The 26,765-nt window shown below is 42.4% G+C and overlaps 2 protein-coding genes across 2 annotated transcripts in view; both read left to right on the top strand.

Annotated features, from left to right (window-relative positions):
• Positions 1-20,754, top strand: part of LOC112397151 (zinc finger C2HC domain-containing protein 1A-like) — a 31,980-nt gene extending 11,226 nt beyond the window's left edge. Inside the window, 6 exon segments of the mRNA XM_024741279.1 lie at positions 18,635-18,844; positions 18,846-19,021; positions 19,024-19,299; positions 19,551-19,701; positions 19,765-19,836; positions 20,517-20,754. Of these exon segments, the coding sequence (XP_024597047.1) occupies positions 18,635-18,844; positions 18,846-19,021; positions 19,024-19,299; positions 19,551-19,701; positions 19,765-19,836; positions 20,517-20,754 (1,123 nt within the window).
• The window catches only part of SAMD12 (sterile alpha motif domain containing 12), a 414,016-nt gene that overhangs the window by 286,378 nt on the left and 100,873 nt on the right, over positions 1-26,765 (top strand). The window lies entirely within an intron of this gene.

Below are 26,765 nucleotides of genomic sequence, written 5' to 3'. Positions count from 1 at the left end.
GTGTGGTTGGGCCACGTGCATTATTTTCCCACACTGCATATTCCACATTGTTCCATAAAAATGAGTCTCTCTACTTCCAGCAGACTGCCCTGCCTCCAGAACCTCTCCCCTAGATGTCAGAGTAAGTCCATAAAAAAGTCAAGTAATAGCCCCAAACTGGAAATAAGCCCACAATCCATCTGCGGTTATGGTTAATAAATTGCGGTACGTTTGTGCAATGGAAAGTAAATCTTAATTAGCCACGTGCATCAGTACGAACAAATGTCAGAAACAAAGTTGAGTAAGAGTCAAGTGGAAGACTTTCAGTGTGGTCCACTCACATCCATTTCCAAACAGGCAACGCTAAGCAATACGTCACTTAGACTAGAGATATACATAGGTGGTAGAGGTGTTTTTTTAAAAAAAGCAAGTTAACAATGAACGCAAGTACCAGATAGTGATGCCCACAGGTGGAGGGGAGGGGATGGAATCAGGAAGAAGCCCTCCAGACATTCGAAGGCACTGCTGACATTCTACTTGCTAAGATCAGTAGCTGATGCATTGGTATTTGCTTTACTGTTATTTTTAATGGCAGTGGTTTTAAATAATTATACATCTAAAGTTTTAATTCAACGATACGTTAAATGTAATCACAGCAATTTTCATAACTTCTTTTTACGAATGACACTTCACAATTTTAAAAAATTAAAAGTAAAAATAAGCCATGTAAGAGAAAAAATAGCAAAGGGTAACCATTCAACTGTCCTCGCTTTCCCCCAGCTGTGGTCCTAGAGGGCCCTGTGTCCACAGTGGGGAAGGGGACTCCATGTGGTGCCCTGTTCCTTCCCCTGCCCCACCCATGGAGCCAGGCCTCCTGATTTAGTGATGTTATTTGACTTTCCCAGAATGTCTTCCCCTTACTTGTCCCCAGACAGCTGTGCTCCACTCTCAGAATGAGAATTTGTATGTCTTCCCTCAGTTTGAGGTTTCTGGGTGCTTGTAAATGGCTTTATTAGGTGACCTGCTTCAGCACTAAAGCTAGGCTTTTCCCTACTCCTGCTTCTCTTTAGATTTCTGAAAGGAGGAAGGGCAGAAGCTTGCTTTTATGTGAGACTTTTCCCCAGAAATAAGAAGAATGGCTAGAGCCATACACAGAGTGATATTAACAGCAGTGTGACTGTGAACAATGCGGAGCATCATTGTCAAGCAGCACTGCGTGTATTCACTTTCTTCAGAGGTAGCGTTCATGTCATTATGATTCCAGATGAGTACAGCAAGGCTCAGGGAGTTGAAATGACTTGTCCCTCTTGCTGAAGCTGATTTCAGAGTCCAGAGTCCACCCCCATCCACTCCATTGCAATGCCTGGTGCTTCAAGTCTATGGTCAGCTCTAGTTGAAAGATACTTTGCCATTCAGTAATTATTTATTGAGCACCTATTATGTGCTGGACCAGGTGCGTAGGACACAACAATGAACAAGGCGTACCTTTTCACTGCTACCCTGACACTTAAAATATAGGACAGAACGTAGGCATTAAAGAAAGAATTGCACAAATAACTATGAAATGACAGTTGTGAAGAAGTGCCTGTGTGATAGTGTACAAAGGGGAACCGAGACTACAGGGTCAGGGAAAGGATTTCGTAAGGGAGTGGCCAATCATCTGAACCCCAAATGATAAACAAGTTAATCAAGCAAAGAAGCGGGGAGAAGAGCAACACAATAGAGGTAGAGCCTGTAGGAAGAGCCCAGAGTCTGGGAAGAACTTGGTAAACTGAAGAAATTAGCAGAAGGGCCTAGTGAGGCAGGTAGACAGTAGCCAAGGATGGAGAGCAACACACTTCGCAGGGCCGTGGTCAGGATTTCGGTTTTATTCTAAAAGTAAGGACAAGTCTCCGCAAGGTTTCAAGAAGAGGCGAGGCATCATCATATCCATTGCTTTGTCTACTAAAAAGAGGGTAAAGAGAGCAAACCAGCTTATTTTAAGCCAAAATATAATCGGGAATGATTAACATATACTAATTATCTCCTATATTATTATAGACTTGTTTGTAAGTCTATATAGTTTCCATAAGTCTCTTTAAATGGATAAAAATATGTCACTCTCACTCTACATATTGGAAATTGAAAATAGATCTGGCACACCTTACAAGACATCTCTGGCATTCACAGCTTTTCCAGTTGAAGATCCGTCTTCTGAATAGGAGGTGCCAGGATCTCGAAGCAGCCCAGGGACTCCTACCACAGCCCACCCTTGCCAATCAGACAACAAAAGGTCAGGGCCAGGAACCCCCAAGACTGCTTCAGCTCTTCAGGGTGCTAAAGAAATGTACCACGTGGCAAAATGAATGGGCCTTTGTTTTAAATCAACATCTTGTGTTTGTAAATTCTCACTCAAGGTCTGTAAAGGGCCCATTCAGCAGATCTTTTTAAAATCAGAAAATTAATTTTAATATAACTTCACTTGATTGCCCACCAACCTTTCCCTCCTTCCAGTGGCATTTACCCATTGTTCTTCCATAAACTGGGAAATAACTGACTGCTCTCCAGAGTGAGGCTACCTGGGGTGGTGAATGGTGCAGTTTAAACACCTGTTTGTTGCATACCTGTGCCGTGGAGGTGCTACATCATATGCTTTGGAAATAGATGACAAAGATGAGCAAGCCAGGCTTTCTGCCCTCGAGAGGCCTCCAGCCTTAGGAGATGAGATCAGAGGATTACAGTAGACTGTGATATAAATGCTACCAAGATGGCTGACACACTCTGGGTTTTCAGAAGCAAAAGAGGAACGAGGAGAACTTGCGGTTACTCAGATCCCTGGCAGTAGAAATTGTATTTTAGGAGGTCATTTTAAAAAAATATATTGGAAGTCCATGCTTCTGAAAAATTCATTACATTAGAATTCTGGACTGTCCATTCATGTATTCCCTACAAAATGCCCTTCACTGAGTCTGTCTTTTGAAGTGAATCTTCTCGGAACTAGCTGTGCATCTTTGGGGATCACCCGTGTGCATGTTTGCATGCCACTGCCTGCTTACTCTATGGAAGGGACCAAAATAGCTGTTGTCTAGTTGTTTTCATCTTTGATTTGCTTCACTGTAAATGGGATGTAAAACTGCCTGTGGTAAGCTAATTAGACCTAAGCATTTATCTTCTGCTGCTAAACGGAATCACGTAGAAGGCATCTCCCCACCCCAGAAAAATGGAACATTTAACCACAATAACTATCTTACATTAGATGAATCACCTTACTAACCTTTAGGACCTCGCTGCCATAAAGTATCTGACTAGCCAGGGAAGCATGCAGGTCCTGCAGAATGACATGGTGTATTGTGTCTGATACTCGGTATAGAGCCCAGAGGCCCTAAAGCAGCAGCTCCTTTGTGAGAGGGCAGGTTGGGGATGGGAGGATGATTTCCACTAAATACCAATTCCAGTACAGATTTGTAACTTTTAAACTCCTCACAAACATGCATTCCTAAAAGAGGCTGAATTGGGTCTTGTACTTGGTGGCTGTCTTCCTACTAGAAATCGGAAGCAACACGAAGCATGCATTCATTCAGTCATCAGAAGAGAAGCAGAGGATGACCTGGGTATTGAAATACATGTTCCCCAAGCCATCCCCTAGCCTGGGTCCTGAGGTTTTGGTCTCTTTTAGGAGGTGACCTTTCATTGCTTCCTCCTCAGTTTATGGTAATTTTATGCCGATCCAGGTCCAGGAATAATTGCTCCCAAATTCTTTATAAGAAAAACTCAGTTGTCATTTGCATTTTAGATGCCTGAAATGGATTGGCAGGCATTAGAGAGGTAATCCATCTTCTAGCTATGATTCATATATATATTCATATATATATATATTGCTTTTCATTCTCCAACTTGACACAGTGGAGCAGGGTACTGTTATTGAGAAATTGAAGCAGCAGATGTGATTAAATCAGATCACACATTTCATTCTCTCTTTAATTTCACCTCGCTCTTCGGCAGCTGAATCCATGCGCTACCCCCATGGAGTCAGCCAGCGCCATGCATTCTTAGCGTGCCCAGCAGAGCAGGAGCAAAATGTTTCCAAAGTCAGCCACCCTGCTGGGCTCTCACTCGTCAAATCTGTGTTTGCCTCCAAATTATTCAGTATTGCTAGATCTGGTTTATTAATCCATTCATCTCCCTAGAGACTAAGATTTCTGGTTAATTTACATCATTAATGCTCAGTTTCAACTAAGAGGAGTTTCAAAACCTAAAGACTAGAATCAAGGATAAAGAAACAATTAGGGGACTTCCCTGGTGGCACGGTGGTTAAGAATCCGCCTGCCAATTCAGGGGACACGGGTTCCATCCCCGGTCTGAAAAGATTCCACGTGCCGCAGAGCATCTAAGTCCTTGCGCCACAACTACTGAGCCTGCGCTCTAGAGCCTGCGAGCCACAACTACTGAAGGCCGTGCGCCTAGAGCCCATGCTCCGCAACAAAGAGAAGCCACCGCAATGAGAAGCCCGCGCACCGCAATGAAGAGTAGCCCCCGCTCGCTGCAACTAGAGAAAGCCCGCGGGCAGCAACAAAGACCCAGCGCAGCCAAAAATAAGTAAATTAATTAATTAAAATCTTGAGGATATTTTAAAAAAGAAAAAAGAAACAATTAGAAGTCTTCAGTCTCTCTCCTCAACCTTCCCTCCTTTCTTCTGTGACTTCCCCATCTCTCTCCCACCCACCCTTATTCCCTGCTTCTAGAATAGGAGTTGGAAATGGCATTTATACATTTGCTTCACAAGCATGTCCTAAGAAGCTACAGTTGTGGCATTCCCATTGCCATCGAGAAATGAAGGTGAATAAGGAGGCATTTCTCAGATTAGGATTCAGTGTGCCTGACCCCTGCTGTTTAGCATCAGGCAGTTCAGGACCAACGAAAATGAAGCAGTGTCCCAGCACTGAGAAGCGAGCAGTGGTCCTGTGGCATACCCAGCATGGCAATAAGGGCCATCATAGATGCAGTCTCTCTCTCTCTCGAGACTAGCTGTCCCTTCCCACCTGGGTGTACCTCTCTTCCTTTGCAACCAGAGTCCAATGACTAGGACCAGTAATGGTCAACTGCATAGCATAATGTGGCTTAATTCATTGCACAAATACAGATGGAATGTATGCATGTTTGTATGTGCCAAGTGCTGCCCTAGGCAGTACTGAACAAACACCATCACTGCTATGACGAAGCTTTTGTCCTCTTCATGATCTGACCTCTGCTTACTTCTCCCTTCTCATCCATTCACCCTCAGTGTGCTCTATTAACGTCCAGTACGGTAGAGTAACCTACAGTCTCGTGAGCATCATTCATTATGGTCCATGTGTCTAGCGAACCTGGACCTCCTTCTACCCATCTGCCTGCCTAGCTTCCAGCCAAACATCAGGTCTCATTTCCTCCAGAAAATGGCCTCACCCTTCCTCTGATCTCACCGAAATGTGTCTTCTTGTCTTTCATCCATACTTTAACCTTTTCAATGGTAGAGACTGTGTCAGTATGGTCCACATTCTCCCTGACACATAGTGGGCACTCAAGAAACATTTGTGGAATTAATCACTGAATTCATTTTTATCCTTAAATAAGATCCATATATACTCATTTGCCCTTCATTTAATTTTTGTAAGACCCACAAGATAAGCTTTTAAAAGGAAGTAGAAAGATTGTGACATTTGTAACCTTATCACCCTAATTGTAGTGAGAATTAACACCTCTGTGTACTTTCTGACGAAAATCACCTCCTCTCCCTGTTATGCTTTTTAATAATAAAGGAACCCCTTGGCAAAATTAAATTGGAACTGTTAGAAATATTAGGTGGTTCTTTGTTGGAATCACTTCTGGAGAATTACCAAACCTGTGCTTTCCTTACCAAGTACAAATTAAAATTTATTTTAAAAATAAGAAGAAGAAACAGATTTACAACTATGAAAAATTGACATGCATGTAGATAAACGTTCTAAGCCAATGGGTAAAAATGAAAGAGTGTGTTTCAGTGGTGTGAATAAGGGTATATTTTCCTTGTTGCAAAATGTCCTTTAATATCTTATAATTATTTTTGATGGAACAAGCATTAAAAAGAAAAGCAATCTTCTTGAAAAAAGTACATATCCAGGAGGTTTTTGCTTTACTTGTGTGAGCTCAAGTAAATCAATTAAAAGTTTTCCCTGAGCAAACAAATATCTTTCCCATGCTTTTGTGTTGTATAGACCTTTTTTTTTAATCTCAGGCTTTTCATCAGCAAGATGTTCGTTTACTTGTTCAACAGGTAAACATTAAGTATCTACTATAGGTCAGGCACTCTAATATGCACTTGTTTTCTCTGTATTAATAAAATGATTTACAGTATATACATGTATCAAATCATCACTTTGTATACCTTGAACTTACACAATGCTGTGTGTCATCTGTATTTCAAAAAAGCTGGAAGAAAATATTGATGATGACAGATTTTTATAGCACTTTCTACCTCCCTAAGCTCTTCCTTATACGTGAGAACTACTGTCTTTCACAGTTCTATAAAGTAGGTAAGACATGTGTGTTAGAGAAACACTAGTTGCTGTAGCAAATATATTCCAAAGAGTCAGTGGCTTAGTTCTCTCTTATTTAACAGTCCTAGCTGAAGATTGCAAGTCAGGAGGTGTTTCTGTTCCACATAGTCTTTTAGGCGCCCAGGCTGGCAGCAGTTCTGCTGTCTTTGAGATAACATTTTTGATACCACTCCAGTCCTTCCCATCCCCACCTGGAAGTAAAGGGCCTTGAGCAAGAAACAGAGATGACAAATATCACTTGTGCTTACATTCTGTTGGCAAGAGCTTAATCACATAACCACACCAGCCTCAAGGGTAGTTTGGAATTGTCATCTAGTCTTGTACTCAGAGTAAAGGGAAGAATGGATTTGGGGGCATAGCTAACAGTCTGTGCCACAGGAGATATTTTTAAATTGCCATTTGTTAGATGAAAAAACGAAGGATCAAAGAGGTTGATGGGCTTAAAATCACCCAGTTAAGCATGAACTAACAGAACTAGCAATCTGGCTCCTCAATGCTAGATCAATATGTCTTTCATCACTTCACATTGCCTAAAATTAGAGTGACAGCAAAAGACCGGCTCGGTGAAAGAATTGCCCATGGCTGTCCTGTGCACCAAGTTTGTGAACATGAACTGTCATAGCACAGTGCAGAATTTGGTATTCTTCTCTTGTTTAATTTGGTATTCTTCTCTTGTTTAATTTGGTATTCTTCTCTTGTTTAATTTGGTTCAGCCTTGACCAGAGATGGGATCTTCCTAGTGTTAGAAGAAAGACTAAATACTGCCTTATAAACACTTTAATGCAAGCAATATGTCTGGCTATGCACCAGCTCCAGGACAAGACTGAGAACAGACTAAAAAAATACGTACCCACATCGAAAACTAAAGCACAGTCCACAAGCATGAATATAGCTGGGGATCTCCTTTGTCTCTTCAGTTGCTCCCTGTCTGATGGCTCATTTAATGAATATTTATGGAGAGCTTATTATGTGGTAGGGACAGGGGCTAGAGAGAGGATCAAGAGAGACACAACTCCAGCCATTATGGAGCTCATTATAGACAACAACTAACCAAAACGGTTACAAATTGGGACAAAGGATGCTGAGAGACAGAGAAATGGTGGGAGTTCTATTTCAGAGATGGCTTCTGGAAAAGCATTTCTAAGGAGGTAACATTCAAACTGAATCCCAAAGGATAAGGAGTCGGTCATGCTGAGAACAGTGGGGAGAGCCTTCCAGACAGAAGACCAGTATATGCAGTGGTTCTGAGCGAGGAAGAATGTTACACGTTCAGAGAACTGAAGGTGTCCCTTTTGACGAGGGATACTGAGTGAGTGGAAGGTGGTCAAGGTAATACTGGCCAAAGTGTTCTTACATAACTCTCACAACAACCTGTGAGGTGGGTTACTATTCATCATCCCCATTTTACAGATAAGGAAACTGAGGTATAAAGAAGCTAAATGGTTAAATAACTAGCCTAATGGCACCCAGCTAATAAACAGGGGGCCAGGATTTAAACTCAAGGAGTCTAGTTCCAGAGCCTGTCCCTACTTCACTGCATTATCCTGACATACCACCAGAGCAAGACTTAAAACCTTCCACTCTATCATAAACAAAATTTTTCTCCTTTAAAACAAAAATACCTCTCTTCCCTTAGTAAAAGGCTCTTAACCTGAGGTCTCTGGATCCCTCCCTCCTCCAAGGGAACCTTGGCTAGAATTCAGCGGGGCTGATGAAGTTGGAGATATATAATATATATTATTTTTATGTGGAATAAATATTATATATGAAATATATTTCAATCAAAATTACACTTAATTTTATGCTGAATTCAATATACGAATTACACTTAATTTTATTTTTACTGAAATGTAACATTTCTTTCTACTATGACTGTAAGTACAAAAGCTCACTACTCTTAGCAGTTCTTGTGACTTTGTCACTAGAATCACAGGTAATTTTTAATCACATAACAGTTTGTTGAAGATACCTTGAAATATCATTTGCACTCATCACCACTTTCAAATTATGGTAGTTATTATTCTTGCCAGTAAATCCTACCGTTTAATGCATCGATAAAGAAACACCTGTATACTTCTATCATGAAATTTTAAGAACTTTTGGTATGTGTTTTTTAATATAACTTGATTATTTTGTAATCTTACATATTTTCCCTTTTGCATTTGAAAACATTCTTGAGAAGGACCATAGGCTTCACCAGACTGCCAAAGGAGACTTTGGCACAAAAAAAAGGAAGGACCTTCCCCTGACCCTTTCTGTGTTTAAACTTTTGCCCTCCTTCTCTACGTAACTAGATTTCTAGAACAGTCCATACGGATTGTACTTTCTCACGTCTCATTTGTTCCACAGTCCACTGTTTCCTGGCTTTCGCACCCAACTTCTTTTCACAAGATGGTAACTCTAAGATCACTGGAGTCCTCTGAGGTTTAACAGATACTTTTCAGTATCTCTTTTCCCTGAAATCTGTAGAATTTTGCCACTGTTGATCTCATTTTTCTTCAGGGGACACTCTCTTGCTTCAGCTTCAGGAAAATCACCCTTTTCTTTTCCTTGCCTACTTTGCAAGTGCGTTTACTGACTACTCTGCTAATCGCTCCTCAGAAAATAATGTTCCTAATGTTCTTCTTGGGAAACCACATCTACTCCTAAGACTTCAACTGCCCCTGTACACTGATGATTCCAAGCCCAGCCGCTTCTTCTAAGCTTCATTTCTGAGTTCCCAGCTGTCCAAAGATAAGTTTCACCACCATATCCCAGAGGTACCTCAAACTCAGCACATCAAACATGAACTCCTCTATTGCCTCCACCACCAAACCTGCTTTTTTCTCCTGCATCTGCATTTTGTTTATGGACATCAGTCCCTTCTGATCACCCAAACTAAGACCCTTAGGGTTTCCCTCAATTGCTTCCCCTCACTCACTCCTACTTCTACTGAACCAATAGTTCCTATTGGTCCATTATTGAGGAAGTCAGGTTGATATAGCCCAAGGATGATGTGTACTACTGAGACATAAATAAATGTTCTAGGTATAAGTTTTATGAGTATATTAATTTATGACCCCCTTGAAAATTATGCTGTGGTTTTTATTTTATTGAGATATAATTGACATATAAGATTACATTAGTTTCAGGTATACAACATGAATAAATACATGTCTGTATTGTGAAATGATCACCAAAGTCTGGTTAACATCTATCACCACACATAGTTACAATTTTTTTCTCTTGTGATGAGAACTTTCAGGATTTGCTCTGTGACTTTTAACTATCTTTCCCGGGCCCACAACTTCTACCAGGAGTCTGATAGCTGAGTTATGACTTAAAATTCCAGTTTTAATGGTTCTCCTCTCTTTCCCAGTGTGGAACGTGTTGAAGAAATGGGCCACGTTCCTCTGCCCATTTTTTCCAATGAGAACATCCCTTGCTGGCTGGGGGTTTCTAACCTTTTTTCCAATGAGAACGGGATGAGGAAGGCATGGTGGTCGAGAAAGTTCTTACATGACAAATACTGTCATAAGCCAACCCTTGCTCTTGAGGGTTGACAAGTGTTTACCCTTTGATGGTTCTTCTGAGGACACCACCCTACCACCCCCACTGATGGAAGTGACTCATCTACATTCCTTTTGATGAGAGCAAATGCATCTGTGTCCTTCGATGAGTTTATGTTTCTTCGCGCCACAGTAGTTCAGCAGCACATCAGCTTCTTGGCTTGAGTTGTGTTTTCCCTTTTTAAGTGTCCTCTTGGAGGAGATCTTAGCTCCTCCACACCAGCTCTCTCGCTCAGGATGGCCCAGATCTGATCCAGGGGAAATGCTGATACAGTCCTTGCACAGGCATATGAGGGCAGACTGTCTCTAACATTAAAATCTTTTGTTTAGTCTGCCAGCAGAGCAGTTAGCACGCCGAAGGTTCTGGCTCTTTACCTATCTCACTTTGTCCCGCAAGCTCCTAAAGACATATGTCAAGTTGTTTGAAAGTTCCTTGAAGCCTCCTCTCTAGACTCGGAATCAGAAAGCAGCCCCTCCTTTCTCTCCCCCCAAGCAAAGAGAGGCAAATTAGAATGTCAGGGACTCGTGCCCATCTTTTTTTATAGAAAAACTCCTTCTAAAACTTTTTGATTGAAGTATACATATAGAAAAGACCATATACATTAACTGTGTACAGCTCTCTGAATTTTCAAAAATTGAACACACCCATGAAACTAATACCCAGATCAAGAAATAAAACATGACTTGTATTCCCAGAAGCCTTCCCTATGTTCCCTTCCAGTGGCTACCCCTGTCCAAGGGGTAACACAATTCTCAATTCTAGTGGTAAAGAATAGCATCATCTGTTTTTGTTCATCATATAAATAGAATCATTCATTATGTACTCTGTGTGTGTGACTCCTTCATTCAACATTATACGTGTGGATGATGCATCCATATTGTTGTCTGCAGTCTTAGATGGTTTATTCTCATTTCTCTCAATTGGTCAACATGTGAACATATCACAATTTATTTCTGCATTCTGCAGTTCATGAGTATTTGGGTAGTTTCCAGTTTGCAGCTACTCTGTAAAAAGTTCTGTTCTAGATTATGTCAGACATATTCGGGTGAACAAAACTATACATTTCCATTGGTACGTATTAGGAGTGGATTTGCTGAGTAGGGTAGGGTAGACTGTATTAGTTTGCTAGGGCTACCATAACAAGGTACCAAATACTGGCTGGCTTAAACAATAGCACTTATTTTCTCACAGTTCTGGAAGCTAGAAGTCTGAGATCAAGGTGTCAGTAGTGTTGGTTTCTTCTGAGACCTCCTTCATGGCTTGGAGATGTCTGTCTTTTCCCTGTATTCTCTCACGGGCTTCCTTTTTTATGTCTCTGTCCAAATTTTCTCTCCTTATAAGGATACCAGTCATAGTAGATTAGGGCCCACCCTAATGACCTCATTTTAACTGAATTACCTCTTTAAGATCCCATCTCCAAATATGGTCACATTCCGACGTACTAAGGGTTAGGACTTCAGCGTATGGATTTGGGGGTGGGGAATACAATTCAGTCTGTACATATGTGTTCAGCCTTAGTAGATTCTTCCAGTGTCTCAAAGTGGTTTTAATAATAAACCCTCCTTCCAGGAGTGTATAAGAGTTCTGGTTGTTCCATATCCTCACCAACACTTGATATTTTGTTTTAAAGAAATCTTTAGGCATATGCTCCCAACCTTTATTGCTCTTGGTATGACTGAGGGGTCAAGATAATGAAACTGGCTTCGCACCTCTTTTGCAAACCTTGTGTTGCATGTGCAAGGCTCGTGGCATCTCCCTTTGGGATGTGGCATCTGTCGTCTTCACAGAAAACTTCATTCTGAGACCATGTTAACTAGATCTAGAATTTTTGCTTGCTTGTTTTTACATCCTTAGGCAGAAAGGTAAGTTGGCAATGCCAGTGCCTTCATTTAATTTTTGAAATTTGACTGTCTCTCCCACACCTGCCCCAGCATTTTGAGAGTAACTCACACCAAAAAGGAGATGTTACCAGAAATCTCTAAGAAGTTAGATCTCTTGATTCTGATGTTGAGGCCGCAGCTCTCAGGGTGAACCCTGATAATAATGCCTCTCAGGGGATGTTGACTCACCTGGAGATGTCTTACAGCCCCAAGAGCAGTGGCTGTTCATTTGGGGCTGCAGCAATTTTCCCTTCCTCAGACCCTCCCCCATAGCTGGCCCGTGCACGTTTGCTTTTGCACCATCATCTCCAATGGGAGGCTTCTGGAAGGGCTTTTCCTAACCTTCTGATGACATTTAACGTACATTGAGGTTCATTGCAAAATAAGTATTTTAAAACATTTATCCAAATTCCCGAGGTGACACACCCAGTGAAAATCAGAGCTCGGTTCAAAGGCTGTGCTAATGTCAAAACTCCTGCTCTTCCTTAACTGGATTCACAGATGGACACAGAATTAGTGCAGGGAAACTTAGTTACCTTAGTTTGGTATTAAATGAAGTAATAATATTCCCATATTACTACTAAGGAATCTTATCTTTTCTTGATTTGACTCAACCAAATTGGTAGGACACAACCACAGAAAGAAGTTAAAATTTGCAACCAAAGAGAGTAGATTATATCACACAGATCTCAAAACTGTAATTGGCCCTTTATCAAGAGCCACTGGTACAAAACCATTAATGGAGGAATTTAAGAGATTTCCTTCCTGTTACATGTCTGCTGTGGATTTAAGGGAGATATTTTCTGTCATAAACATCTATACCCCCAACTAGAAATTTATGTAGAACATAAATCACTTTACGCCCCTGTATTGACATATTAGTTCAAAACACTGCTGGCATGCGGGTGAGAGAGCAGCAGGGAGGAAAATTAGATGATCTGCTGGTAATCTGCTAATTTACAAGTTGAGAGAGGGTATTCTGGCTTGACACCACTTTAATTTCTCCACGTGGCCAAGCACAAAACAGCAGCTGAGGTGGTGGTTATGGAATTCCTCCAAGACGGAAATGTGAGACCAGCCCTTCTCTCCTCCTTTTCTGCAGATACTGACCTGCAGAGACTCTATCGGCAACTAGAAAGTGCCTTATGTTTATCAAGAAATTAATGAATTTATTCTCTTTTTTTTAATAGAAATCATGTTATATTGGAACTATTTGGGATAGCAGACAAGATGTATAATAAGTGATTTTTAAAGAGCAATATGGCTCCTCCAGGCAGAAGGCAGTGGCTGGGGGTAGAGCTGAAGTAGAAAGATCAACTTACCTTTTTAAGGAACATCTCTAGCAACCTCATCTATTGCATTTTTTTGCTAAGTCAAATATTTACCCCTGGTGTATATGATTTGATGGAAAGAACAAATGCTCAAATTCATAAAGAGTTTCACTCCTGACACTAATTTGTATTCTTGGTTTGGAATGTGGCTTAATTTTTACTACTATATGAATGAATAGACTACACACGTGTGTGTGAATGTGTGTGTATGTATACATATAAAGAAAGGAAGGGGTTTTCCTGGTGGCGCAGTGGTTGAGAGTCCGCCTGCCAATGCAGGGGACACTGGTTTGTGCCCCGGTCCGGGAAGATGCCACATTCCGCGGAGCGGCTGGGCCCGTGAGCCATGGCCAATGAGCCTGCGCGTCCGGAGCCTGTGCTCTGCAGCGGGAGAGGCCACAACAGTGAGAGGCCGGCAAAAAAAAAAAAAAAAAATGAGGATTTATTAAAGTGTGGGTGAGTTGGGTGGATGTCCCACAATTCGTTTAACTTTATAGTCAATGAAGGGTATGTGGCTTGTTTCCAGTCTTGGGCTATTGCAAATATCGATAAAGCTGCTATGAACATTAGTGTACAGACTTCTGCATGAATAAACGTTTTTATTTTTCTGGGACAAACATCCAGTAGCTTTCTTTTTTAAAAGAACATTGGTTCTCAAAAATGAAAATAAATAAATAACAAAAATTAAATGAGTTAATAGAGAATATTTAGCACATTGTTGGACTAGTAAAGTGCTTATTCATGTCAACATGCAGTAAAATTTTTCTACTATGTAAACAGGTACTATTCTAGACACAGGGGGTACAAAGATAAAAAGATACAGACCCTGCCCTCAACAAACTCACTCATCCTAATTAGACAGAAAGAGAGGAAGGGTACCAGTTATCAGCCTTAGGCTGGAAGAGGCAAGAAGATGGAATAGTTACAGGAACTCAGAAGGGGACAGTCATGTGGCAAGAGCCACTGACAAGAGCTGTGGCCTTTGGTCAAAGGATGCAACCCTGGAGACCCGCAGTGAGGGCAGCTGGGGAATCAATACCCTGAACTCCTCTCCTCCCTCCCCCTAGTCTTCTCCCAGCACTTCCCGTTGGCAGGACCCAACCCAACTGGAAGCCAGAGGACAGAGGGCCCTGTGATGCCGTCCGTGCAGGTCAGTGCCTAGGAGTACGGAGCATGATGGGGAAGGGTGCAGAGCAAAGCTAGAGGAATCAGTAGACTAGATCCAACCCACACACGCACACCCAGCTTTGAATCCACTGTTTAACTTTAGGCAAGTTGCTTAATTTCTCTGCACCTCAGGTTGCTCACTGCAAAACAAGTGTCATAATGATAGTTATGCAGGTTATCGGAGCATAAACTAGACGATGTCTCGAAAATGCCTGGCAGAGCGCCTGGAACGTGGTAGGCATCATTGAATGTGCTCCAGCCCCACCCCCAGCTGATGACAGTTCCCTGCACTTGTGGCTGTTTTATAGTCTTCATGTATTTCCCAGGAGCATGGTCTCTCCTAGTATGGTCCCTAGACCATGTGCTTTAGAGACACCTGGGGTCCTTTTCATCACGCAGGTTCATGGCCCCCACCCCAGTCCAACTGAATCACGAGCAGAAGGATGAGAATCTTCATTTCGGATAAGTTTCCCCAAGTGATTTTCATGCACAATGAAGTTTGGGAACCACCGTCCTAGAAGTCCATATTTCTAATTGACGCCCACTTAGGTGAAGTAGAGGTGAGATTTATTTGTACTTGGCAGCCATTAGGTATAGTTCCAGCCCACCAGCTCTGGGAAGAGGGCTCTGAGACCAGGACACTAACGGTCTGTCTTGCAGTGTTAGGCCATGCTGATTCTCCATTTTGCTGGCTTTATTAATACCCGAGGAACAATGTTCCCAGGTTTTTAATTAAAAATTCTCTAACATCCAGACTCTAATTATTTTCTAGGTTGGATATCGGCTTGGTTAGTAGCTGTCTCTGACCCCTACCTTTCAGAGAAAATTTAATAAGCAGAGCAGAAGCTGTTAAAGGGAATAAAAAGCTTTGTGGTTGAGAATAGGTCAATTCTGAGTATAAACAGGAAGAGGCCAAAACTCAGAATAAGACCAGAGGATCTAGGACCTTGCTTTAGTTTGTTAAGGAAAATATAAGGAAATTAATCAGCAGTCCGGGACAGACACTGAGCTCATGGCTTGGGTCTTGAATTGGTTAGATCTCAGATTGGCTGTGATAGATTGGAAAGAGCAGGAGCTTAGACAAGAGAGAATTTTATTTGCTTCTCATGTAGAACTAGAGGCGGGCAGAGCAGGCCTGGGAGGGCGGTTTTTCTCCACAAAGTTCTCGAGGACTCAGGCTTCTATGGCTTTTGGTCCTGCTCTCCCCCAAATGTGGCCCACGTCCTCATGTTCCAGGATGGAATGCCAGTTGTCACATCCATGTTCCAAACTGCAGGAAAGGGGGAAGAAGGTACAAAGAGTATGGAGCAGCTGACTTCTAAAGAAGGTTTAGAATCTGCCACACAACACATCTGATTACATCAGTTTGGCCAGAACTCATTCACATGGCCACACCAAACTACAGGTCTAGCTTGGAAACAATATACTACCAAATGGATGATACATTGAGGACAGCTAAGAGTCACTGCCATCGGTTCTGCATCCTGAGAAACTTTGGACCTTCTTTTCCCAATGGAATGGTTATCATTCAGGGTCCATACAGGAACCCAGAAACCACTCCTGGTATATTTCGAAGAGAAAACTTAAGACAATTTGCAGCACAAGTGCAAAAATGAGACAACCCAGAGGTTAACAGCAGTGGGAAGCTTCTACCTTCCCTGGGGCTGGAGGGATAAACGAAGAGACAGAGTTTAGAAGTCAGGGTTGGTTGGCAGAACTTGGAACCCCAGTCGGCCATTCCAGTGGGAGCTAGAGCCAGGAGATGCCGTCCCTGCCCTAGATGCCACCAGTAGCAAAGTGATCCAGGAAGAAATATGCTGGCCTTTCCCTTCTTCTGCCCCTCAGTCTCTTTCTAGTGCCTTACACTGGCTAGAACTGCCTGGAAGCCAGAGGGCAGGGACATCTGGGAAATGTAGTTTCACGCAAACAGAGTAGGCAAAGAAGAGGAAAGTATGGCTCTGAATGAAAGCAAACAGGTGACTAGAGCAGCACCAAGTCCAAGTTGTGGACCAGGATAAATTACTAATAATTGATACCTGGCTAGACATTTTTTCTGGATGAAAATTTTGCAAAACAAAAGCGTCCTTCTGTTGAAAGCAGGGACTTAAACAGATATTAGTACATCAGTGTTCACAACAGCATTGTTCACAATTGCCAAAAAGTGGAAACAACCTAAATGTGCAACAACAGGTGAATGGGTAAACAGAATGTGGTATATACATAAACGGAATATTATTTAGTCATAAAAAGGGATGCATTTCTGATACATGCTACAACCTGGATGAACCTTGAAAACATTATACCAAGTGAAATAAGCCATACACAAACGAACAAATACTGTTTTATTCCACTTATATGAGGTACCTAGAATAGGCAAATTCACAGTGACAAAAAGTAGATGTTACCTGGAGCTGGGAGTTGGAGGACAATGGAGAGTTATTGTTTAATGGGTACAAAGGTCAGTTTCTGGGTTACCTGTTAACAAGGAGGGGGGTCAGGGTGGTCAGGATATACTCGACTATGTCTAAAACAGCTCGGAAATGTCATCAAGAACAAACACTGAAGATGGTTGTTGACTTTTGCACCCAGGAAGGTTATCGGCTGCTCAGTAAAGGCTGTTTCTGTGAATGGAAGGAGACTCTACACTGAAATGGGATGAGCAGAACAGTCCTTTCTGCATTTCTCCATTTGCTGGCTCAACAGAAGCAGTAAATAAACCCTATTCCCAGAAACTATGCTGATAACATTGATGATGGCGGCACACAAATTAGGAGGTAAACAAAAAGCCGTGTAAATTTCAAGCTTCATTAGAAATACAGGCAGAAAAAAAAAAAAAATTAACATCTGCCAAATAGAAAAGGTCAAAATTGGAAGGGAAAGACACTTTCTTTTTGAGATCCTAAGAAGTTACTGCCAACGTCAAGGACATGAGAGGATTCTGTTTCCTCGTTGACTTTGTGAATCATAGAATTCTTGTAAAAACGCTCTTGTCAATATCTCCTCAAATCAGATATATGGGGTGATGGAGGATGAGCTGCATGTTCTTTCTCCTGGAAAAGGAAACCATACAGCGTTTGGAGTAGAGCCACAAGATTCCATTCCAGAGCTGTCTTCTATTTTGTCCCTTACATGTAACTTTTTTTTTTAAGAACCTCCAATAATATTTATGGCTTTGGCATAATGCATACGTAGTTTTCTTTTGAAGACTTCACAATATAAGTTGTCTCTGACATGGAATTGGCATAATAGTCTTGTGTAAAAGACCTCGGGCCCTTTAATCCCTTCGTAAAATGTGTTGCATGCCCCAGATCAAGTCCAGGAAATGCACACATGTCTTCCTTTTAGTTGCTTGTGTTGAGGGGAATGATGCACAAAAGAAAACAGATATTCCTCATAAGTTCTTTTTTATGTCATGGCAGTGCGCATTCTGGGTCTTTGATGATGGATGAGCCTTCATTTGTAAATTTAATGCCATATGTATTAACTTAGTTTCCTTCCAGGCATTTTGTATTAGTGAGCATCACATATGGCTTTATAATGCTCCAGTACCAGATGCCTGGTTGTTCTTTGATTCAATATATGCAGGAAGAAAAGATGTAAAAGATGTATGGTTATGTATACCGTAACTCTTTGGCTAGGTAATCGGTCAGAAGTTCCATCCTACCTGGTGGCAAGGGACTGACCTAGTTGATTTCTCAGGCTCCTGTCTCTAGATGTTATGATCCTGTGGCATATTTTCCCAGAGGTATTAAATTTGAAGAGTCAATCACTAGATGCAATCAAATCCACCCTCCCTCCCCCAAAACCAAACAGGTATTTTGAAGTATGCATCCATATACGCATCTCAAGAACAACAGAGTTCTCTTTGCGAATGGAAATATAGTCATTGATAAATTACATTACTGAACTCCAGGCATTAGTTACAGTGGAAAGTGAGAAATTGTAGGAAACTTTTAAAATCAACATGGATTATGGCTTGAATTTAATTGTGTTGCTCAGGGCACTATGCAGGCTATCACTTGATTATATTCAATTTATCTCTTTATATACCACCACTTAGTCTCCAAATGTTTCATCTATGCTCGTTGTGTTTTCTCCAGCTCTCTCATAAGCTCTTTGAGATCAGAGCTCATGTTACACAGTAGAGACTCAATAAATACATTATAAATAAATAAAGGAGGCTACGGCCAGAGCTGGGTGGCGGCGCTGGGTGCTGCCAGAGGACTCTGGCAGAGCCCGAGGCGGTGGCACTGTGGAGTCACTGGAGTGGAAGTGTCCAAGTTGGAGAACTGTTACCTTGCAAGATTTGTGGAAGGGCATCCTTTCCAGTGGCATTAAAAAAACATGGACCTATTTGCCAGAAAACTGCCACTAAAAAACGGAAGACTTGATTCAAGCAGACAAAGAGCTGAAGGAACGGATATTCCAACAGTAAAGCCTCTTAAACCCAGGCCTGAACCACCAAAGGAGCCATCTAATTGGAGAAGAAAGCATGAAGAGTCCATTGCCACCATAAGAGCGGCTAAAGGCCTCAGTCAGGCCCTTAAAGAGGGTGGCAAACGTCCTCCCCTCCTCCACCTTTTTATGATCCTGATTACATTCAGGGTCCATATTGCCAGAGGAGATTTAATGAAAATGCAGCTGATAGACATATACATTTCTGTAAAGAACAGGCAGTGCATATTAGTAATACAGGCAAATTTTCTACTGATGCCAAGGGAAACTCGACTTCTCGGACACAGTGTAAGGCACCTGCACTTAAAAAGTCCCGTTCTCCTTTAACCGCCTCATCAGGATCTTCACGATTACCACAGCCAAGTGGCACTAGCAAAACTGTTGTAGGTGTTCCTTCGGGTAAAGTGTCTTCAGTTAGCAGCTCTTTGGGAAACAAACTTCGGACCTTGTCTTCCTCCCATAAAGGGATAGCAGCCCCTCCCATAAAGGGATAGCAGCCCCTCGCATAGGTAAGATGGACAAGTTAGGCCCTCCACTCCGAACTGGAAGACGTGCAGAGGTTGCATGACAGTGATGCGTCGCCTCATCAGGATCTTCACGATTACCACAGCCAAGTGGCACTAGCAAAACTGTTGTAGGTGTTCCTTCGGGTAAAGTGTCTTCAGTTAGCAGCTCTTTGGGAAACAAACTTCGGACCTTGTCTTCCTCCCATAAAGGGATAGCAGCCCCTCGCGTAGGTAAGATGGACAAGTTAGGCCCTTCACTCCGAACTGGAAGACATGTGCAGAGGTTGCATGACAGTGATGCGAAATCAGACATGCCATCAAAAGACATGAGTTATTACCCATTTAGAAATCCTGCCTCAAGTGTGCTCGCAAGCAAAAGAAAAACATATACTGAGAGCTACATGGCCAGGGTCTACAAGTAATTTTATTGAAAAAATAACACAACAGCCTTCCTCGATTGAGGGCTACCGTTCCCCAGGCCATTCCTCACACACTTAAAACACAGAGTTTGCATGGTAAGGAATTCTTTTTAAAAGTCATTTCTCTGTAGAAATCACACTCTGCTCCAACATCACGGACTAGACTGTTTACAAGCGTTCACATTTTAAGTATTCCTTTATGATTGTTCTCTCCTTTCCGTCCCTACCCAGGGCCTCCAGTACTTTTCTCTTACTGATCCTGAAGGGATGGGTATGCTGTAGGGCAAGGGGTGGTGGGCTCCTGAGAGCTACTGGCAGCAGCCCTAGGGTGCTGTCCCTACCACAGGGTGGCAGATGTGTGAGGGCAAGGGGGGTTGGACACGGTAGGTGAGATGCGGCAACGCCCCCGTAGGCACAGGCATCCAGAGCCCTCTCAGTTGGGGTGGGGGCCAACAGCTAGTTGCATTGGGGAGTGCCCTATTAACAGCCAGCAAACTGTTCATCCATCTGGGGGGTGGGGGGGAAACAGATGGGCAGGTAGGCAGGAAGAATCAGGCTTGTTCTGCCCCCAGCTTCGATCCAACACAGGAGGAATTGAGGTAGCAAACGGCTGAAATGCTCCAACGGGAAGGAAAGGAAGTTCCCACTGTGCACAGCTCCCACACCCTGGGGCTGGAAGAAGGCAGACCTTGCTTGTAAAGCGCTGTAGCCTCCAGCAGCGTTGGGCCCTGGGCAAGCTTGCAAGAAAGCAGGCCAGGCGAGGGCACAGGAGCCGGGCATTCCTGACCAGCACATGCCCTGCCATGCTCCTCGGGGGGATTGCTGGGGAAGGGGGACTGGGAACAACGCCGTCAGCCCTTGCCGGCCACCGGCCAACTCCTGTCCACATACAAACCAACACCCAACCAGCACTGTAGGGCGGCCCTGCTCACCGTTGAAGGTTCCAGGCCAGGGGAGTTTATTCAGGGTTGTGGGCCCAGCCTAGGTTCCTCGATGGAAGCCACACCTGGAGCCTGGGGGGGTTCTTGCTGGGGCCAGGGGGTGTTTACAGCTGCCACCCCCCAGGCTCACACCTCATAGGGGATCGCAGGGAAATCCACGTGGATGCGAGGAGGGATCCAGCTTCCGATGCCCTGAGGAATCAGGTTCTCACGCACCCGCCTCCGCTTGGCCTGCTTCTGCCCGTTCTTGGTGACGACTGTCTCCTCATAGAGCTCGTGAGCCATATCCCCGTCCTCGGCATAGAACATGGAGCCGCGGCGGCGCGTGACTCCGAAGGGGGGCACGACCAAAGCTTGCTCAGCGACAGCCACCTCTGGGCTGCCGAAGCGAAGGGCTGCAGGCCGTGAGCTTTGTGGCCGCCGGCGCGGCCCCACGGCTGCTTCGCTCCCACAGGGCCGTCGGCGCCGCCTTCCGCAGGCTCCGCTGTCTCCAACATTTTTTTTTTTAATGAAAGAAGAATAGGAAAAGGAAAGATGAGAATTAAAATATACAGTGAAAAAAGGAATGGGGTTAGTCCACAAAATGTGTGGCATGAGACCCTGTAGATGGACTAGCCCCAGGCCACAAAGTGGAGTTTGAACTTTGTTGTAGGAGCCAAAGTACAGGAGAGGATAGGAGTAGTTACCTGATTCATGATGTCTAAAACAGAAAAATATATCACTTTCTCTGTGAAAGTACAACTGGTTCTGAGGCCTCAAAAGTTCTCCTTTGATTTCTCATAAGGAGACACCAGATAACTTGTTAACTTCTTAATTAACATCCCTACTGAATCCATAATAAATATGGCAATGGACTTCATAGGGCATTTTTTTTTTAAGATGCCCTCAATGCAGGCCTATAACGTGACATCCTGTGATCCCCAAAACCAGTTGTGATGTGGGTGTGTTATGTGTAGCTATATATATTGACTGCTTTTGTTGTAAGCATGTAACATGTACATATTCATTATTCAGATTTAATCCAGGGATAGATAGATTTTCAAGTATCTAAGATGCTAGCTCTCCATCCTGGTTGCCCGTTAGAAAGAAGCATCTGTGGAGCTTCCTAAAAATGAACACATCAGGGTCCCTCCCTGAGAGTTTGATTTCTTTAGTTTGGAGAGTGGGATCTGGGCATCTGCCATTTGGAAAGTTTTCAGAGTGGTGCCTGGGCATAACATGAGGATCATAAAGGAATTGGTGAATTGCTATCTTTTCAGCTAGATTCTTTAATAAATAATGTTTGTCTCAAAAATAAATAAATAAAAATTAAAAACAAATAAAGGATCAAAGGACTAGATGAACATGGCTACAGATTCAAGATGCCACCATTTACATTACAAGATGTGACCTAAGAAATTTAACAACTGAAGATGTTCCCACTTCTTCCTTGGAGGTCATTCATTTTCCCCTCCTCTGGCTTCCATGAATAATATAGATGTTTAATTTTTCCCCCTTTGGTCCTTTGCCCTTTGAATCCACCCCAGCAAAAACGCTCAACTCTATGGCACTAGAAAATATTGTGAAGAGCTTTACCATGTTCCAACATTTGTGTATTTATATACTTATTTTATTCTTGGTCTTCGTTTGAGCTTTTAAAATTTTTCTTAGTTTCCACTGTCATTTTCTACACGTGTTGTCTCTGCCTTCTTTTTGACAGCTAAGGTACCTTGTTTTTTTCATAAATTTTATTTATTTATTTTTGGCTGTGTTGCGTCTTCGTTGCTGCCCGCGGGCTTTCTCTAGTTGCGGTGTGTGGGGTCTACTCTTTGTTGTGGTGCGTGGGCTTCTCATTGTGGTGGCTTCTCTTGTTGCAGAGCAGGGCTCTAGGCACGCGGGCTTCAGTCGTTGTGGCACAACGGCTCAGTAGTTGTGGCTCACAGGCTCTAGAGTTCAGGCTCAGTAGTTGTGGCACGCGGGCCTAGTTGCTCTGCGGCATGTGGGATCTTCCTGGACCAGGGGTCGAACCCATGTCCCCTGCATTGGCAGGCAGATTCTTAACCTCTGTGACACCAGAGAAGTCCCTAAGGTACCTATTTTAAATGAGATGCTCCTAAAATACAGGTCAAGGACTCCCTACCTGTAGAAAAACTCTCTAAGGATAACATAAGGAACTAGTGACAATGGTTATGTCTAGGCAGTGTAGAAACGTAGAGGAGAGTGTTTCCTTTTCATTCAGTAACCGTCTGTTTGAATCATTTTTGTCCATGAACGTGCATTGCTTTTATAATTTATAAACTGGTTAAAAGATAAAATATCTATACTCATCATGGCAATTCTAGCAGGTCTTAAAGTTTTAATGAAATATGAATGCAGTTAGTTTATGCATATGTTTATTCTAAACAAATGAACAATCTTACTGTTCTAAGATGCCACACTTAATGAATCCAGTATCCCACCTTTTGAAGCATCTTACAGGTATCTGAGATTAAATACTGGTCAGTGATTCATACTGGGGTACGTTTATGGGTGGAAGATGACTGAGCTGCTTTTGTATCTGTAGCTTTCCGCTTTGAATGACACACCCCCAGTGAGCATTTTAATAACACAGGAAGTGTTTCCGTCAGTGGGTCAAGAGAACCACTTCCATCACAGCTTTCTGTACTTTTATTCATTTTCTTCACTCGTGGCAGTGTTCACACTTGGAACCCGTTTCACATGCTAAGGGTCCTCCACCTCGACTACAGCTTTTTGCTAATTCTTCACATCCCATGGTCCCACCACATTTCACTCTTTGCATTTCCAAACTTTCTCTTCAAGGTTTTCATGTCATTTTGGTCCCAGGGTTTCATTCCCATGTCAGTCTATCTGATCCTGCCTCTCATTTGTCATTAGCATTTCTACTCTGGCTTGTTTATTTTGACTTTCGGCAAATAGTTCAACCATTGTCAGGCATGTTTTAACCTTCAAGTAAATAAATGTCTGCCTAGAAGTGCATAAAGTTATTTGACTCCATAAAAGAATACTCACAAACACATGCTGTTCTTCATAAACATTCTGTGTTACTGTATTAAGTTGATAATTGGTAAGATGTTTAAATTTGCACATTGTAGAAACTGTAAGTTTAATTCCCAGCAGAGTAAGTGTATAAATGCTCAGATTCATACACGATTCTACGGAGATGCACTGTTTATCTGTAATCTGTAACATTTAAAAATTAGCCAAAAAGGCTGAAAGAGGGTTCTTCCTATGTTTTCCTCTAAGAGCTTTATAGTGGCCCGTCTTACATTTAGGTCTTTAATCCATTTTGAGTTTATTTTTGTGTATGGTGTTAGGGAGTGTTCTAACTTCATTCTTTTACATGTAGCTGTCCAGTTTTCCTAACGCGTGTATGTGGAATCTAGAAAACTGGTACAGGTGAGCCTATATGCAGGGCAGGAATAGAGACGCAGACGTAGAGAATGGACATGTGGAGACAGGGTGGCGGGGGAAGTGGGATGAACTGGGAGACTGGGATTGACCTATATACACGACCAGGTGTAAAACAGATAGCTAGTGGGAACCTACTGTGTAGTACAGGGAGCTCAACTCAGTGCTCTGTGGTGACCTAGATGGGTGGGATGGGGGGTGTCGGAGGTCCAAGAGGGAGAGGATATATGTATACATTAAAGCTGATTCACTTCGTTATACAGCAGAAAGTAACACAGCATTGTAGACCAGCTATACCCCAGTTTTAGAAAAATAAATGCATAGTAGGTAGTCAAAAAAAAGGCGTGAAAGATCCCCTCCCCCAGTGATTCTCCAACTTCAGTGTGCCTCAGAATCACCCGAGGAGCTTGTCGAAACACTGATTGCTGAACTACTGATTCAGTCGGTCTTCAGTGGAGCCTGTGAATTTTCCTTTCTAACAAAATCCTAGTTGATTATGATTCTGTTGATCTGGGACCAGATGTTGAGAACCATCGCTATCCCAGTACTCCTCCTGAGCACACAGGAACACTGCATTTCCCAGCTGTGCTTATACTTACGTTAAGACCAAATGACTAGGTCTGGCCCAGTGGCATGTGTATGCCACCTCCAAATTGGGCCACACAGCTCCCTGCGTCGTTCTCCACTCTCTCTCGCCCCTTCCCTGGGCAACAGTGGAGACTATGTATTCAAGATGGTGGCCTGCCGAGATGGAGGGTCCCTAGATCTGTGAGTTTGTGATGGAGGAAAGCTGCCTTACTCACGTAAAGCTGTCATATGAAAGAAGAATAATCCTTTGTTATTTATATCAAGTCATTGAGTTTCAGGGCAGCATTGCCTAACTCACCCTGATATACATGACTTTCACGTGGTCATGAGATGAGCCAGTTGCCCAGCTCTGAGGCAACTTTTACTATGCAAATTTTAGAGATTGAATCAATCTACCATCTACGCTTCCCCATCCAAAAAAAAAAAAAAATCTATTTAAATTGACTTATATGTACTTAGCTTAGAGCCACGTGTCTGTAGGCTACAAAGAGATTGTTGCTAATCTTTCAGAACATCTCCTAAAGCCACTTTGGTACATTTTGGGGTGATGATCTTTCATCTGAACTTTTCCAACTGCCAACTCCTTGGACTCAATCAATATTCTTGATTCTTTTCCCTCATAGGTTATTACAAAATATTGAGTATAGTTCCCTGTGCTATACAGTAGGTCCTTGTTGGTTATTTTATATATAGTAGTGTGTATACGTTAATCCCAAACTTCTAATTTTTCCCTCCCCCGCTTTCCCCTTTGGTAACCATAAGTTTGTTTTCTATGTCTGTGGGTCTATTTCTGTTTTCTGTATAAGTTCGTTTGTGTCATTGTTTTAAGTTAGGTTCCACATATAAGCAATATCATATGATATTCGTCTTTTTCTCTCTGGCTTACTGACTTGCCTGGGGCATAGTTTCCCCTTAGGCATCTTCACAGTTAAGGTTGATGGGCCCTGAGTGACCCACATCTTTCATCGTGGTTATAAGCCTCGAGACCCTCCCAGATGATCCCTGTTGCTTTACCCCATTGCTGGTGATACTTTGCTGAATCTGACCCACGCCTATCTCTGGACTCTACCTGGATGTGCATGACCCCTTCCTGTCCCACCAACCTTGAGGAATTTGACCACTTGCCTACTTGGGTATCTGCCAGGCTCTAACACCCCATTTATTTGTCAGTTCTCCTGTCCAGACCTCCACACACAGCGCACTCCATGACTCAAGTAGACTCTAGTCAAACTCTCTTCCTTTTTCATGCAAATGTTATATCATTGCCCCTATTAATGTCTCCTTCACACAGAAGTGAACCAAAAGCAAAGATTTTTCCCAATTGTACCTTATGAAAACTGTACTTCCCTCAACCCTTACATGAAATCAAAGCCTCTAGATTACAGAATATGAAAATTTCACCTTTTAAAATGGTGTTCATCGTTCTGTTGATAAGTAATCATACCTTTGTTGAAGAGAATTTGGAAATTCAGAAGAGTACCAGCCTCTATCTAAAGATAATCTCTTTTATGTTTATTTTGTTGCCATGTCATTTAAATATAGCCGGCTACTTAATATTCAGTTGCACATTTAGGCCATCATTTATTCAGATAATCCAAGCAAATGTTGCTTCTGATTTTCTTATTATTAGAAATAATGACAGGCTGCACATACCTGGTAATCTTTCTAGATCTACCAAAAATCTATTTCTAGATTCTTTGCAAGGGAATCCCTTGGTATAAGTGTATGAACAGTTGATGTAAATACTACAAGAAAGAGCTAAAATATTAAAAGTGGTTGTGTCTGACAGGAAGTTCACTAGATGGGCAGCAATGGGCAGAATGCTTTTTTCAGTTATAAGCACTGCATTTGACTTTTTCTGTTTGAGTATTATTACAATTAAAAATAAGCATATTATAAAAATTTATTTTTTCCCAAGAGAAGTTATGCGCTCCAGAAGGTGTAGGAACACTTTAAAGAATTCGTATTACATACACATATGAACAAATTGC

Source organism: Neophocaena asiaeorientalis, unplaced genomic scaffold (assembly GCF_003031525.2).
Source record: "Neophocaena asiaeorientalis asiaeorientalis breed wild unplaced genomic scaffold, Neophocaena_asiaeorientalis_V1.1 scaffold177, whole genome shotgun sequence".
NCBI lineage: Eukaryota > Metazoa > Chordata > Mammalia > Artiodactyla > Phocoenidae > Neophocaena > Neophocaena asiaeorientalis.
This window is presented reverse-complemented; position numbering and strand designations above follow the sequence as displayed.